General features: G+C 39.3%; 1 protein-coding gene across 1 annotated transcript in view; it reads right to left on the reverse strand.

Annotated features, from left to right (window-relative positions):
• The window catches only part of LOC139470737 (ephrin type-B receptor 1-B-like), a 114778-nt gene extending 106305 nt beyond the window's left edge, over window positions 1-8473 (reverse strand). Inside the window, 1 exon segment of the mRNA XM_071253014.1 lies at window positions 8375-8473. Coding sequence (XP_071109115.1) covers window positions 8375-8465 — 91 coding nt within the window. The 5' untranslated portion in view covers window positions 8466-8473.
• Window positions 8474-17875: the final 9402 nt, after the last annotated feature.

The following is a 17875-nucleotide window of genomic DNA, read 5'->3' on the forward strand; positions in this document are numbered from 1 at the left end:
GAAGCAATGATTACCATGAGCATATATGAAAATAATGTATTATCATTAGGTTAATCAAAGCACCGACAACAATCATCCTGGCAACACTTACATCTACATGAAATAAACAAATAAAATGAATAATTCAAAAAAATATTCATTTAAGAAATATAAAGAGTGCATTAAATGCTTTGAAATTCCTTGTATTAGACTTGAGTACCAATCATGCTGGCAGAGTTAAAATCATAACCAGCATGGTTAAATTAAGTTCCTGGTACCTACAGTGCACATTTACATATGATATACTATATGAAGTCAGTGATGAATGTACATTCGCACAAGTAGACTGGATGAACACATGCAAAATGAGGACAATATGAACATAATGAATGTGTTTAATGCACATCATGATTCATAAAATAGACCAGGGCTTTAGAAATTGAAACAGTACAGTCAATACATGCAGAAACTAAAAGTTTCTGAAGTAACTGCTTATTATTCACATGGTACCATTCACCAAGTTTGAATATTGACCCAGCAAACATGTTTCTAGGTCAATAACAGTAATTTCATTATACCGGTATATACTAATAGTTACCTAATGGAAACGGGAATGGTTGAATGACTTGTAATACCTTTTTAACTACACTGACAAAATTTAACACACATGGTGTAACACAATACTGAATGTAAGGAGAAAAGACAAACATTTCAAAAAACCTTTTTTGGATCAAAAGTAATCTTGTTGGCAGACATCCGGAAGGGTAAACCTAACATTTCTAATAGTGGTCTGTGGGAAATTTTAAAATTCTTATTGTTATCCATGTATGCTTAAACATCTGCCTTACCTGTTTATAGCATATGCACCCCTCCCAGGAACATCTTAAGCAAACATTTTAGCATCAGGTATTAGAAAACTGAGACCTAGAAAACAACCACTAGACCTTCAATTTCCATGTATTTGTACATGTGTCTAAAGTTTACCCTGCTTGGAGACCCTGTGAGGCCAGTGAATGGGCATTTCCATCTCGTGTGCAGAAATATAAGTTTCACAACTTGTTTACCCCAACAAATATAAGATGTCACAAAATCCAAGCTGGTGAACTTTAGAGGACCAATACTAACTAAAAGGCTTGACAACAACAATAGGGCAGGTGATGCTCGGAATAGCTGACAGCCTGTACACAATGTTATTTGTCAAGATAGTTGGAATACATAATATGTATCACATGCTGAACTGCTCTATGTCTAGAGATATGATCACCTCACATTATGATAAAAGACAGTAATATAGCTTTAGGACCCTTCCTGCCACTTTTCTACATTGTTCGAGTTCTCTTTATTGCTGCAACATTTTATCTCATTTCATTCACAACCCAAGAAAAATATATCTGACTGGCTGATAACAAAACCCTGTTTTCTCATGGCAAAAGCGGACTGGATGTCTGTCGATTGTTGTGTTTCTAAAAATAAACGATAAAAGTCACCAACATTGATTTTGCTGTTTCCCAACATACAATCATATTACAAGCACTCACACTTGAAACTAATATTTCCCCTGTGGAGAGGTAGGGTTTTTTTTCCTCAACACAAAAACCATGACAACTTATTCTAGTGTCCATACCTGCTTGAAGGGCATTCAAAGGACCTAGTTATGTTAGAAATAACACTGTCAGTACAATCACATGGGACAAGCTGCCAGTCACTTCCCCTACAAAATAGATTTTTTAAATTGTCTTATTATCTCCATTGTCCAAGATCCTCTAACTTCCAACATCAGGAATCAAGAGACTTTAACTGATGTGTATTTCCTGAGCTGTAGGTAGAATATAATGATAATATATAGCAAAACCCCTAAAAATGACAAACATCTACTAGTCCTTGTGATACCTTAACTATTGGGCAGATTTGCAAGGACTATAGGACTAGTGCCAATTTCTAACCCTGAAGATTGATTTCTTATGTTGACTACAGCAATAGAAAACCCAACATAAATACTACCATGACTACGAAAGCTATTGTAAATTAAAGAACCTGTGCCAAATACATAATTCTGTATTTGAAAAAGACAAAAACAATGTCATTACAATGACTTACAATTGTAATGTGTGCTATGAAATAAAGAAAAACATCTTAATCCCAAGATGTATACAGTTCAATACCTAAACATCCTGCAGCAAACTACAGAGGACAGAGGATTGAAACTGAAACCCAATATGCCATATGAAGTTTCCTTCATCAATTAAATATATATGATTTGCTATCAAACATATGCCAACAAACATGGCACCTCATGCAAACAAACATCTCCATACACTCACATTCCACCTGCAACTTTAATGAAGTGAAATCAAGAAGGTGAAATTAAGTCAGAACTGCATTCCAAGCAAACCGAACCACCAAAGCTGACCTAAACCTATAATAACCTTTGTCCTCCAAATGTAGCCACTTGTCTCTAACACTAGACCAAGGAGATTACCCCTAACTATGTACAAATTACAGCTAATTTTCACCTTTGGTGACATTTATAACACAATTGCCTACAAACCTGTTTGCTTTCTAGCCAAGGTTTAGCATAGTAAACCTAGCAATATGTTTTCTCTCCAAATTGTTCTGAATAGTACAGGGACTATTCTAGACTAACATCTAGTCTCTGAAATGAACACATCTTACATAAAAAACAGTTGTTCAGTTATCTTAATACAAATATAATAAAAAGGAGCCCAGTGACTCTCTTCATTTCCTGATACTGCAGTGATCTAGACTTGCCAAACATTATAGACTTGCATGGGCTAATTTGATATATATTTGTATCAGGGTCTGTAAGACGGACTAGGACTATTTAAGTAGATTCTGCTAATGTTGTTTAGATGGAATAAGTATCATTTTTCCAAATGACAAATGCATTAAGTATAGGTAATCAACATGTTCAGTTATTTAGCCTTTTATCCACACTTCTGTAAAGATTAATATGTTAATAGCAGTTTCAGAGAGATATTATCCTTGCACACTTAACAAAATAAACAATTACAAGAAAAATCTCTGTGCGTGTGTCTACCATGAAGTACAGACATTAACATATTTATTGTCCTGCTATTTCAATCTCTAGTGACTTTAACAACGTCTGGTAAACATATTAAGTAGGAGCACATAGGGAGTCCCTTTTCAAAGTCCTTAGCATGAAAACTCCAGTCAGCTTCCCTGACCCAGTCTATGTGAACCATGGCCATAAATTATTCTTCACCATAACCTTTTGTTTATGAGCCCTCCAAACTGGGAGATAGGGCATTTCACCTTTAAATGTCATGATCTCCACTAAATTGATTTGAGGTTAGTGCTATACAAACACACAAACACTGCCACAATGTCATGGTACCTTGTTGTGAATGGGGGGGGGGGGGGGGGGAGGGAGATAAACCATATATTTCCCTAATTTTGGTACAAGTTATCATTATGACATATGAGATTGCAAATGGATATGGCTCAGGAATTTAATGGGTCCTTTATGCAGATCAGTATTTGGTGTAATAACATCCTGAAGTAAAGTTCATAAATAATATTAACAATGTTACTTTATTTACATGATAGAAACTCAGATTATATTTGAAAGTCATCTTTAAACATTTTAACATGGTCACACTATATGAAATGACAATGATATTCAAGTTTCTCCATAATACCTTCAGTCATCTTCTGGTATGTCAAACCTATCCAGCCTGTTAATAAGACAGCACTCAAATACCTAATCTCTTTGATGTAAAACATAAACTTGGCATTTTGTGGCTTTCACAGCCTAAATTAGCAGTTGTTGCTTTTTAACTTTAGGGCAAAGAATAACCGTGTAAGACTCATTTGCAAAACAACAATCAACTGTTGCCATAGCCACTCTGATTTGTACTGATTGTCCTGGCTTCCAACTGCAGGGTACCATCTGAGTAAGTGATTGAAGTAATAGCACAATTTTAGCCTTAGGAGACTAATAATCCTTGCTTATTGTAATTGACAAGTGAAGAAGTTATAGATAAGTAATCTTGACATATTCTGGTGATTTCACCTGAAAAAAAGTCCCGTTGTTGGAACTTTCAAAACACCCTTTGATAGTTCAGTATGGGCCTTCACTACCACATGTATACCTGCACAGCATCCAGCTCTCTGCACTGGTTAACTCTTTGCAAATCAAATTTATTCACTCCTTGAAAACATAATCCAGGACAGGCCTGGTGACCTGATCGTATGGAAGTACTCAGTGGCTGAGGGAACAGCAAACTTAGGAAATTTGCATGTTTGTTGTGGCAGAGGAGAAGCAAACACCAACTCTAATTTTTCAGCATCAGTAAAACATCTTCCCACCCAAGCGAAATTGAAACCTGCAGATTAAGTGAGATGCAAAAATCACAGTATTCCCAAGTGTGTGTGTTACGGACACAATGAACGAGATGATGATATGCATGGTCACAACTGTTAGATAGCTGGTACTCATCTCAAGGAGACATATATCATATTTCAAATAGACAGAAGACAACATCTGAATGAGTGGAAACTGTACTCAAATGAAACACAGAAGAGGTTACTGGTGTGGATGGGTGCTAACATTAAAATCTGAAATATCAAAATTATGCAATTTTACCAGATATTTACTCATCATCAGTTGTTACACTTATATGCATAATGTTGACTTGTGTGGTGACATCAAGATTTTATAGAGAAATTATGAAAAGAAAACACCTGTACATTCACCATATTTATTGAAGCAAAAAGCCAAGTTTTAATATGGAAATGAGTACAAACTTCAATAAAACCCTCTAACCTCTTGGCTAGCAAATAAAGACTTGAGTATTTTGTAGTGGAAGCACTTGAACTAGATGCTCTCTAATCTCACAAAGAACCAGGCTAGGCAGATGGTGACAGACTCTGTCATAATACCCACCTACAGGGAATGTTCGGTGGTTAATCACGAAAAAGGTCAGAGGAAGCCATACACCAATGTCGCAACCTGTATTCATAGCTTTTCACATAATGGAAGTTGTATTTGGGAAGCATTGAGAAGGTTGTAATCACTGAGAATAGCCAGCCCATGAGGTAGGTGCCCAAGTGTGAACAAAGCAAGAAGACCTGCACTGGAATGTGTGGAGAAAGCGCAGTCATCCCAGGACCTAGCCTTTCACACACCGTCAAAGAGAAGCTCACACAATACACCCCAAATTACGGCCTATCCAACGGGGCATTACATGGTTTGCCAAGACTGCAAACAATCCACAATCACGGAAAGTTTCAATAAAGTACCTTGAAATGTAAGAAGGGATGACAGTGTACACTTGGATGCTGGACAGGGCTGACATTTCAACTATGGATACCTGATCAGTTATACCAATTATGCTCCTCTACTGTTACACTTCCCCTGACAACTGGTGGAGACAATAGAGCTAATGAGATTTGTTGTACTACTTAACCTGCAGGAGAAACTAAACTAGGGTACAATACATCAGTTCAGATCTAGAACAGATCAACAATTACCCAGTTCTGACATAAGACATTAGTCATGAGTGATTTATCTAGACCTGCTCAGAGGCTGATATTTGGCTCCACTCTATAGTCTGCAGAAAATGTCAGTAAAAGTTCCACATTAAAAATTAAGTTCCAATTTCTTGTCTCTACATACACTGTATAGTTACAACTAATGGGATGGTTTTGAGGAGGTGACTTGCATTTCACTGGTAACAGAGCCAATAAAGGTGAGGCTTTAGCATTTAGTTTTATATCACTGCACTAATGTATTGTTAAGAACATACAATGATAAGACTAAAGACATCTAAATTTAAGTAAATAAGAACGTATGAAAATTCCAATTTTGAACATGTTGAACAAACTAGCAACTGTTTCCCAATTTTCTTGCAAAGAAAGCGCACATACATAGTTTGGAACTGTGGACAAATCCATTGTTACTGATATATCACATCTCTCTGGCTTGTTCTATACAATGTACTTCATTTCACACAACATATATGATACAAACATAACGTTGTAAAACCTAGGTAGGGGTCAAGTCTTCATAAGATATCTTAAGTGACAAGAAAAGTAATAATAAACCATCCTTAGAGCCACAAAGTTTCTAAACTGTTCAAATTTTAAGTTACACACAGACGGATGTGATAAAAATATCTTTTGATTAGCAAACTGTGCAAGCATTAGGCAAAAACAGCTATGTTTCAACAGCTTTCATTGACATAAAACAGGAATACAAATTTATGAAACCAAAATCCTATTTAGTTTTCAAGAAGGGCAGCAAAGGTATGAAACCCATCATTGGACTTTTACATATCTGTGCCTGCATTCAGTCATTCATTCAGCTACTGTGGCAGATAGCGCAATTTATAGAGGTAACACTTAGGCTCTAAGTTTACAGTGCGCCATGAGCATTGCCTTACCGTTGGGACGTTCCCCTAATTACTGCCAGTACTAGGGGGCGGTAGCAGCTCACAATAATTGCCTCATCACACACTTAATGACTCTCCACCTACCTGCCCACAACCCTTTCTAACTTTACACTAGACATGCAAACATCCAAAAGCACGTCCTGATACTTTTTAACTCTCTTCACTTCATTCAAAATTCAAGAGAGTTTATTTACATATAGGTGATTATTTTGGTTGCGACGTGATTTTAAAAAGTTCACTATTTCTGACAAAATATAACAGTCCAAACCAACTACATTTAGCACTTGTGGGGAATTCTAGAGATAATTTCTTGTCAAACTACTTCATATTTTAAATACAGAGACACATATATTTATTTACATATTTCACAAATTATAAAGTATCACCTAGAAGTCTACAAAAATATCTTTTTTTGAAAGGCTACATTGACAGTCAGCTGATTACTTTGTGTAATCTGAGAAGTTGTCAGGACGCACAGATTCAGTGTAATTATTCTTCTTAAAATCTCCTGCTCATTTCTCCTGCAATGAAAAGATCAAAAAGAAAATATCACAAAATCTTGTTTTTAGAGGTAAGTCCAACCAAAAAAATTTACATACAGGTTACTGCAGTACTATTTGCAAGTTGAGCTCAGCTTCTGGAAGAAACATCGGTACTCAGGGATTTAGAAGTTGCTAAATGAAGTGTATGGGGTGGGGTGGAGTATTTGTTGGGAGAGAATTGTAAGTCTCGCGTTACAATAGACACAACAGTCCAGAATTCAGATTGCTGCTCAGCAAGACCACCCCCCCCCCCCCCCATGTAACAATTGACACAAGATTGAAAGGAGAACGGGAACCTTGTTTGATTTTAACTATTTCAATTCCAAACTACAAATTGAATTCTGCTGCCTCTCTTGGTAAACGTTACGTATATCAAATAGTGGAAGACTGTGGACAAATTCATGGTGTCTTTCTATGAGTAAATTGTTACAGAGAATTTCTATAACTTTAGATGCTACATTCTATAGCCTAGTAAGGCCTACAAACGGATGAACACAAAACCCCAGGAAAACTATATGAAGTAGATGGTTGTCAGACCAAACCATCATCCAAATTTTACTTTGAATGTTTACATCTCACTATAATCAACATAAAATATATTCGGTTTCACTGTTTAATCCATTTCGGGACTGACTGTTATTTACAAATGCATAACATTCGTGATTAGGCTACACCAGGCCTACATGGATGCAAACTGTTACGCGCAACCCACTCATTTCATGTATGATCTAATTCGAGACGCAAATTCGCGACATTTGATGCATATAATGTCACATCAATCAGCTTATTATCTCGGGAATATACATGGGATTCAATTATACCTGCTGGCCTTGAGTAGCATATCTTTGGAATAAGCATCGAAGAAGTATAAATGAGTTATGACGGCTCATAAGCAACAAAATCGGTGCCGCTTTTTTAACAGCGAGTAGATCTTATGTTTTTTTACGAAAACTGATTTCAAATACCACACATTTTGTTGCATACGTACGAATCAACGGTGTTGCGAAAACATCGGATAAAATATGAGCACATAATAAATCCGTAAAACACCCAATCTCGAGGGATTAGAATATGAGATAATCCGAGAGAATCCATACACATAGGACCGTCCCGTCGCTGATTGTGTCCTCTGGTACAATCCGTCATTTGAATATTCTTATTATATTTCCCACGTTGATCGAACAGACTGGTATATAAACACACTTCCACAGTATCCGTGATTTCGCTGGAAACAGTCGCTGTCTGCAGGAGTCCAAGTGTTTTGGTCCCGTTAGTGATATCCGTCAAGCATGCCTGTCAGCGGTAGGCGAGATCACAACGCTTCGGACGCTTCCATACATCGAGCCAACTCCAAACAAAGGCTGTAAGAAACTAGTTTGAAGACACATGTAGCTAGATATGCAATAATTGCCCACTCACCTTCTCTGGCATATGATATATCGGTAAAATAAAATAAATATCCAAGAAAAATCGGAGCCCAGATTCGCACAAGCCGTCGCGGCGCCGCCATGTTTAACACTGCTCCCAACTTCATCCTGGGCATGCTCAGTGAAGCTCCAAGACTCATGAATATTTATGAGGGTCTTTTTACCAAGACCAACTGTACTCGCTGGAGTGTGAAATGACACAAAACAATTCGGGTATTTGAGGGGAAAGGCGATTTGGGGCTATTTCTGTGCACTGGACAGCGGCTTGAAGCGATCAGGGCTGTTCAGTAGCACTTTCAGAGTGTATTATTCAAGAAAACGATTTGATAATAGAACTGACAGCAGAATCGCAGGACGTGTCACTCAACTGATGTCGAACTGTAGAGGAATTTGAAAAAGGAAACTTTAAATTTAATTCTCAGATATTTCGATGAGATGATTAATTCAAGTTTTATTGACCAGATAACAGTTTTGTAAAATAAAGTCGCCCAAATAAATAACTCGCGGGTATTTCTGTATAAACACAACTGGTAATCTCACACGCCCGAGTTATAGAATAATACATCCAACGGCCTTTTGTTGTGTCCCTAGGGTGAGTCTCGCCAATAGAAAGTGTTTTGAAGTTGATATAACTGATTAATATCGTCCAAACATGGGTCATAGAGTAGCGTGTTACTCAGGGTGCCAGGAATGTTCATATACTCTTCCCTTGCCGCGGGCAGCGTGGGCCGACTCAGAAGTCGCTCTGTCCCTGTCTACTTGTCACCTGTGAAATGAAAGGCAATTAATATGAGCGCCGAGCCCTTCACCGCCAGGCCCAGGTGAATTCCCTCCTGTGACTCAAGTCATCCTAGCGGTATAGCTGCAGGCACAATATATATATATATATATATATATATATATATATATATATATATATATATATATATATTAGTGTGTGTGTGTGTGTGTGTGTGTGTGTGTGTGTGTGTGTGTGTGTGTGTGTACATGTATAAGGTCTCTTTCGACATCAGTGTTGTTTGCTGAGCCATTTCTATATGATCTTTCCATGTCTATACACTTCTACATTTCATCATTTTATATGTATTAATCTATATACCGTAATTCCTCGATGAAACGCCTGGTCTCGAATACACGCCGTGCCTTGAATAAACAACGGGTAGTTTTTATGCACGGAATTCCACCCGTTATTATATCTTTGTGAGTTCATAAACATCGTATGCACGAGGGCAAATAAAAAAAAAATGTCATGCCTTATGTTTGTATTTTAATGTTGATGTCTTACATAAGAACAAGAAGGCTGGAAGTTGGCATTATGTCTATGTCTTGTATGTTGTTATATGTATACGCCATCTTAAGACAAATAAACAATTTATCTAATATCACTTCACGCGCACCTGTCTATTGTTTACGCAATCCAGACGGCATTGCTGACGTCATTCGAATCTCATTGTGACGTAAGGTAGGAATGACGACATACTAGAAACGACGTCATAACTGAAGATTGTTGACGTCATTTGACAATTGTTTTTTTTAAGACGGTGATCGTGATCCGTGCATTTTTTCTAAAGGGGAGCTCAAAAGTCTTATGAAATAATGGGTGAAAACATACTATTACACTCGCATGTATGTCATATAGTCTAATAATGATTTTACGAAACAAACTCGTGTAAGAATTTATGTGTTACCCTCGCTCTCACACTCACTGTCGCTCGGGAAGTACAAGACTTCTGACACTCGTTTCGTAAAATCAGTGTGACACTTATGTGAGTGCAGTAATATATATATATATATATATATATATATATATATATATATATATATATATATATAATATGTTCAGGACGATAGATGAAAATAAAAAGGAGGTTACTACAGGTTAGGCGCGGGACAACCGTGAAATATAGTCAGAGAGGGTTATGATACAAAAGGGCCACCATGTTAGTGTATAAATATTATATCACGTTTGCCGTGAGTTTCATCTATTAACTGAATGTTAGACATGAGGGGAACCCAACAGACCAGTGCCTGAAGACCATTTACCACACTCAACATCAGAGATCGCCTTAACCATGTACATTAGTTGTTGCTTGTGCGCCTAAACACATTAGTGTTCCTCTAATTAACAATTACCAACAAGTGTTTCAGGCTCCCGCGGGGTCTCAGGAGTAGAAGCGTAGGTCGTCAGGACGCCACGCGTGTTGTGTAGAAGAGCCACAATAATGGTGATTGGATGGCCAGACTCGGTGACCTGGTTCGGGACGGCATGCGTGTCACCGCGCCCCAGTGGCGATTGAGTATATCGTTGGTCATGCAATCGGACACTGGTTTATTTAGTTGATAATCGATAACTTACGAACTGCCTTGCAATAGCTAGAACTATAGCCGCTGCGCTAAACAACACCCTTGAGTTTCCACTGTTTATGATGCGGCGCAGTGCCGCTAGGTCTCGCTAACCAGGCAGTGATGGCGGTCCTCCCAACATCTACCCACGCGGCAGAACGTAATGCTTTGCCAGATTGGGTGAAGTTTAATTATGTGATTTGATAAACAAACAGATTCGTCAATATTATGATGCCTCAATGTTGCGATCTTTTACTCATAAATAAACAGTATAGGCTAATTTCGTGAGTATATTAGATTTGCGTATTCATTATGCAACACGAATATAGAATGATGCATATTCCTTTTCAGTGATGTTTCCCCCATGAAATAAAAATAATATAATTCATAAGTTTGCATATTTGGTAGTATTCAAATTCTCCACATGCAAGCTATACAACTCACAACAGTGGACTGATCTTCCCAAACCAGTTCGCTTTGATCTCTTCACAATACAATGATATTACTCGGACCTGCTTCGACGACCCTTTGAACACGATTCAGCTGCCAATTTTAATTTCCACGTTCATCCATATTAGACATTCAGTGATTATTTTCAGATGTATGATTCAAACTGTATAAAAGAACGCTGGCTTCCCCTCCTAGATTATAATATCCTCTATCATTTTTTTCTGCGAGGCTATAGAAGATCAAGTATGTAACGTTTAAACGTATGGTGTGTTTTGTAGTGTGCATAAACCTCGATCATTTCACTGATACTGCATGTCTGATCACTGCTAAATTAGTTTGTTTACATCATTCTGTATACATGGGTTACACTTTTTAATACTATAACAACATAAATCTGTTGGGTATATTTGTAAAGGAAAATCGCATATGTAAGTAAATTATGTTTCTTATTTCATATCGTTGAGAGCGCCACAATCTCAGGACCAATCTGCATGTGGTCTGGCGGAAAGAGCCTCTGCACGGAGAGCGGTTCGATTCCCACCGCGTCATATCAACAGGCGCTAAGAGAGGATACTTTTTTTTTAGCATGCCTGGCGCTCGGCATTGAGGTGATAAAACGGGTCGACTTGGAGTCAGGATACTTTGACTGGTGCAAACACACATACACGCGCGCTCGAACACGTCCACATTGCTATATAAGTGTAATAATCTAGAACGTGACGCTAAACCCCATCACCCCTCACCAAAGCGGTAACATCAGTCGTTATATACACGCATGTGTGTTGTATAATTTACGGTAGTTCACGGAAGGATATATATTCTTTAAAGTCACATTTCTGCAAACTGCCCGTTAGTCGTAACAGTACTTAATTTTCCTCCGTTTGAAATTACCAATTAAAACAGATTGTGTTGGAGAGCGCCGTGCTCATACAACATATAGATCCAAAGTTGTGTCGAAGTATAGATGAATCAAGGATACAACACATTCACGAAGTTGCCGTAGAACATTTTAACTAAAATTTTGTCGGTGTCCGGGGTTGAATTGTATACATTTCACTGCCCAAAAACATCTTTCTTTGTTGTCTTTTTCAAATCACAGAAGTAATATCGTATGGCTTGTTATAGTAACAATCGCAGGCCATCTCCACCATGTGCGCGAGGGAGGCTTGTAATGCCTTGTCGCCAATCCCGACGTATCACGTTGAAAGTAGCACACGCTCTGTTCAGCCCAGTTCTCACATGACAATGTGTGTTTGTTTGTTTGTTGTTTAACATCGCACTCAGCAATATTCCAGCTATATGAAGGCGGTCTGTAAATAATCGAGTCTGGACCAGACATCCCAGTGATTGATATCATGAGCATCAATCGACGCAATTGCGATATGATGATATGCTTCAACCAAGTCATCGAGCCTGACCACCCGATCCAGTTAGTCGCCTCTTACGACAAGCAAAGCCGTCATTAACGGCAAGTATGGGTAGCTGAAGACCTTGTCTACCCGCGGAATCTTCATGGGTCTCATCTGACAATGGAAAGGAAGTGTCCAACTTTTATACTGAACTCAAAATATCTTTAAATTTAGTAGATACACACAGCACCAAATAATGTATAATTGCAGCACTTGTATTAGGAATAAAATCCATTATCTGGAGGTAAGTTGAATTAACGTCGTGAACAAATCCTGCTTGCCGGTCACCACCGATATACGGCGTTCGGGTTCTCATACGTTTTATAAATTTTACTGACAGTTTTGTAGCGACCCTCGCAACTGTACGTCTCGCCTCGTTAGCATGGCTGTAATAGAATTAAGGTGCTAACACTATATTATTGTTCATGACGTAACCTGCATATTGCTGTATAGATATGTAATTTTATACCGATCTTTCCATCGACAAGTTCATCATGCATGAACTCAACCGCAAGAGGGTACTTCAATTGCCGTCCATTTGTCTCCGTTGTATTTTCGCTACACAAACAGGCGCTGGTAGCCTCCTGCTTGTCATCGTTGGAATTAAACCAGCCAAGTCCCGCGTGCCTCGGCCATGGTATTTCACCACCGCAAGGCCCACACCAAACAATTTCAAAGGTTCTATTGTTTATCTCGGTTTGCCCAGCGTGGACCAAGGAAGACAATTTGTTTGGTCTCCCGTCAGTGCTGAATCGACCTTCGAGGTCAGTGCTCGCTGTGTTGGGACTTCCCTTCCTACACCGCGACGTTTCTCAACGTAACAGACACATTGCATAACATGGCGGGCAAACTACAAATTATTCTTCGACGCAAATTTGATACCGTCTTCGAATTTTTTTTCGAGAGCAAACTGATTCACAACAGAAAAATGCGAGACTTCCGATTTGCTTGTGTTGAATCCTGTATACCTGCATGCATTTATTGCAAGGACATAACACACCTAGCAGTATGAAACTGAATAAAAATATATCTTCATATTCGTTATTGTTTTAGATGATGGCTGCGAGCGGCAACCATCATTGTTTTTTTCTGTCTAGGTAAAAAGTGAACTTTCTATATATGCTGGTCCATCCTCGTGTGTTTAGGGACAATGTGAACATCATATACACAGGGCCACGGATAGCCATACTATACTGACTGTACTGATTACATTAACATTTTTTTTAATGTAATCAGTACAGTCAGTTTGGTATGGCTATCCGTGGCCCTGTGATCATATATATGCTGGTCCATCCTCGTGTGTTTAGGGACAATGTGAACATCATATATATGCTGGTCCATCCTCGTGTGTTTAGGGACAATGTGAACATCATATATATGCTGGTCTATCCTCGTGGTTTTGCACATAGTTCATCATGGACGAGCCACATTTTAATAAAATATGTTTGCCCAGTGAAACTTGGATAGCGAACGTCTTCATGGGCCTGTACAGCAACAACGGAGAGCTCTTGCCGAGCGAATCCACATACCGAGCCAAATGGTCCTAATGCGTCCTTGTTTCAACAATCGCCTACACTCATCTAACCACCAGGAAATATTGTTCACCAAATTATGCATCGATGGAACGATGTTTGGTGACCGCAAATTCAGAATAAAATCAAGTTTTCCAATTTACAAGAGAGAATTAATTTCTCCCATCCCATGTGGTTCTCGGTCAAGGGTTTCCCTCTGGGATAACTGTCCCTGTGACGGCCACCACGCGAAATGGGAATTCCTTGGGAATGAAGCAACAACCAGCATGCAACAGTCCTTTTGCAGGCCGTCATAAACGAGGAACATTTGCATAGCGATGATATCAGTTATGCCTCGCACGACTGAAATGTGTAAAATATCAAAATGACAATTATCGGAGGGAATTAGATTGAGCAGGGGCAATACTCCCAATAGAGAGCATTCAACACTAATCTAGACGAAATAAATCGAATTTGGCGTAAAGCGAAACATGCAGCAAGACTTTCCCTCCACTATAGTATAGGTTGGAGCTGGTCTGCAAATGCCTTATTTAATAAGCATATCGACTCCATTAATAATAGTGTCACATCGATTTTCACACAAATTCATATTTTTTTAGTCGCGTTATTTTGAGATTGTCCATTAGTCCACGGATAATACGGGTTTCATTCCATCTCAGTAAAAGACCTGAATAAGAATGAAGCAAAAGATGTTTAGAGGAATTTATCGCCAAATTTAAAAGGATATTTGTGCTCAAGTCTTAAATCTGATAGTTTCAGATTTTAAAAAGAGGGCTTGGAAGAGCTATAATGGTAATTTCCGGAAATGACGTCATGACTTGGAATTGCTTCTCGAGTCCCATGTTATTGAAGGGTTTTCTGCAGGTTGTGTCAGTTAACCTTGATGGAATAAAATCTTACGAAAACCAATTCACCTTTAACAGTGCATTATTATGCCTTTGAATATATGAAAGGGAATTTGAAGCTAATAGTTTCTATGAAAAGTTTCGAATGGTCAGTTTCATCAAAATTGAGTCACTCAGACACAGTTGGTCCACAGTAATGAATTGGGTCGCCGGATCGAGTCACTCAGACACAGTTGGTCCACAGTAATGTATTGGGTCGCCGGATCCAGTCACTCAGACACAGTTGGTCCACAGTTATGTATTGGGACGCCGGATCCAGTCACTCAGACACAGTTGGTCCACAGTAATGTAATGGGACGCCGGATCGAGTCACTCAGACACAGTTGGTCCACAGCAATGTATTGGGACGCCGGATCGAGTCACTCAGACACAGTTGGTCCACAGCAATGTATTGGGACGCTGGATCGAGTCACTCAGACACAGTTGGTCCACAGTAATGTATTGGGTCGCCGGATCGAGTCACTCAGACACAGTTGGTCCACAGTAATGTATTGGGTCGCCGGATCGAGTCACTCAGAGACAGTTGGTCCACAGTAATGTATTGGGTCGCCGGATCAAGTCACTCAGACACAGTTGGTCCACACACAAATATTTATCCAACACGGCTATGCTAGTGGGGAGGCGCAAGCACTGAAGATCACAGGTGTGACTTCGGGGGTCACAGTAAGAAAAGAAGGAGCTACAAATCTCATAGTTTGTTGTCTCATCAGACACTATCTCAAATTACTTCTTTGCAGCAGTCAAATGCTTTGAAGATGTAAATGTTTCGTCGATTTAATCAAGTGGAAAATTGCTTTCAACTGTTCTAGCAGACTGATTAATTCAGTTTTATCTACTTGCCGCTAGCTCTGAGAAAATCGTTCCCGTCAATGACCCATAATCAGTTTTTCGCTTAATTTTCGCCAGTTGTCTGTGTTTACATTCACAGACTGAGCTTTTATTATAGATAAGCGCTCTCTTGCGCAACTAAATGAGAAAATAAATTCTCACTGAGTGTTGTGAATCCACAAAAACGGCACGTAGTCCCCGCTGCCTTGTATGGTCAGGAAGCTTACAGATGACAGTGATAATGCGCTCTGTACGCCGCTGATCTCCACAACACAAGAAGAATAAAACACAAAAACACGAATACATTCCACAATATTTCTATCATGAAACCACATAAGATGAATACAACTCCAGGATCATGTTTTGTTGTCCTACCAGCAAATGCTGTGTTGGTTAACGCTTCTTTGATATAGTACTCCTATACAAGGGCAAGGTTAATACCGAGCTTCAATGTCATCGACGGAAACACTTAATTCTTACACTTTCCATGATGTGTTTTTGAAACAATATACTATATTCTTTCCTGCGACCTGCCGCTGTATATGCACATATATCCCTTTCCTACTACCGGGATGAGATGCGTCCTGTTCAGTGAATATAGACATATCCCTTTCCTACTACCGGGATGAGATGCGTCCTGTCAGTGAATATAGACATATCCCTTTCCTACTACCGGGATGAGATGCGTCCTGTCATTGTATATAGACATACCCCTTTCCTACTACCGGGATGAGATGCGTCCTGTCAGTGTATATACACATATCCCTTTCCTACTACTGTATCCCTTTCCTACTACCGGGATGAGATGCGTCCTGTCAGTGAATATAGACATATCCCTTTCCTACTACCTGGATGAGATGCGTCCTGTCATTGTATATAGACATACCCCTTTCCTACTACTGGGATGAGATGCGTCCTGTCAGTGTATATACACATATCCCTTTCCTACTACTGTATCCCTTTCCTACTACCGGGATGAGATGCGTCCTGTCAGTGAATATAGACATATCCCTTTCCTACTACCTGGATGAGATGCGTCCTGTCATTGTATATAGACATACCCCTTTCCTACTACTGGGATGAGATGCGTCCTGTCAGTGTATATACACATATCCCTTTCCTACTACTGTATCCCTTTCCTACTACCGGGATGAGATGCGTCCTGTCAGTGAATATAGACATATCCCTTTCCTACTACCTGGATGAGATGCGTCCTGTCATTGTATATAGACATACCCCTTTCCTACTACTGGGATGAGATGCGTCCTGTCAGTGTATATACACATATTCCTTTCCTACTATCGTGATGCGATGCGTCACTTCGGTGTATATTCACCATACTTCTTTCCTTCTATACCTTGATGAGATTCGTCCTGCAGCTGAAGCACACAGAGAAATATTCAGGCACAATGCCTTCTTTTTTAGTTGAGTGTTTTTGGACCCCCCCCCCCCCCCCCCCCACACACACACACACCCCACCCCACACACACCAGTGTAAACTAGGTGTATCAATGTATGTTCATATGAATTTGATATCTGCAAAGTCACAAGATAATCCTCGCTCAAAGTGATACAATCTGCCACAGCATTTACAACGAATCTTTCTTTAAATCATCAGTGATGACTTATGTCTTTCTAAGTTGAATTAAAGTGAATGTTTGTTGTGAAATGTATATTTAGACGCCTTGCTGTGTCCATCTCTGAAAGGGGGATATTTAGTGATGTCCCGGGTTTACAGGCCAGTCAGATTGGTGTTGTGTTAGCCCGTTACGCACACGCATCATAGACAGATGCTGCAAGGCGCATCATTACCACCAGACATGGTGAGTAGGAATACCACCAGACATGGTGAGTAGGAATACCACCAGACATGGTGAGTAGGAATTGTTGCGCTGAGAGACCGACACGCATGTCTTGTCTGTGCATTAGGCACCCTGTACATGTCAGTGTGGTGGGCATCTCAGTATCTTAGTTCCACACAACTTTCAAACACTCTTCAGTCAAACTTCGGGTGCCTAAGACATCG

The sequence above is a fragment of the Haliotis cracherodii genome, unplaced genomic scaffold (assembly GCF_022045235.1).
Source record: "Haliotis cracherodii isolate W230 unplaced genomic scaffold, xgHalCrac1.p SCAF_21, whole genome shotgun sequence".
Taxonomy (NCBI): domain Eukaryota; kingdom Metazoa; phylum Mollusca; class Gastropoda; order Lepetellida; family Haliotidae; genus Haliotis; species Haliotis cracherodii.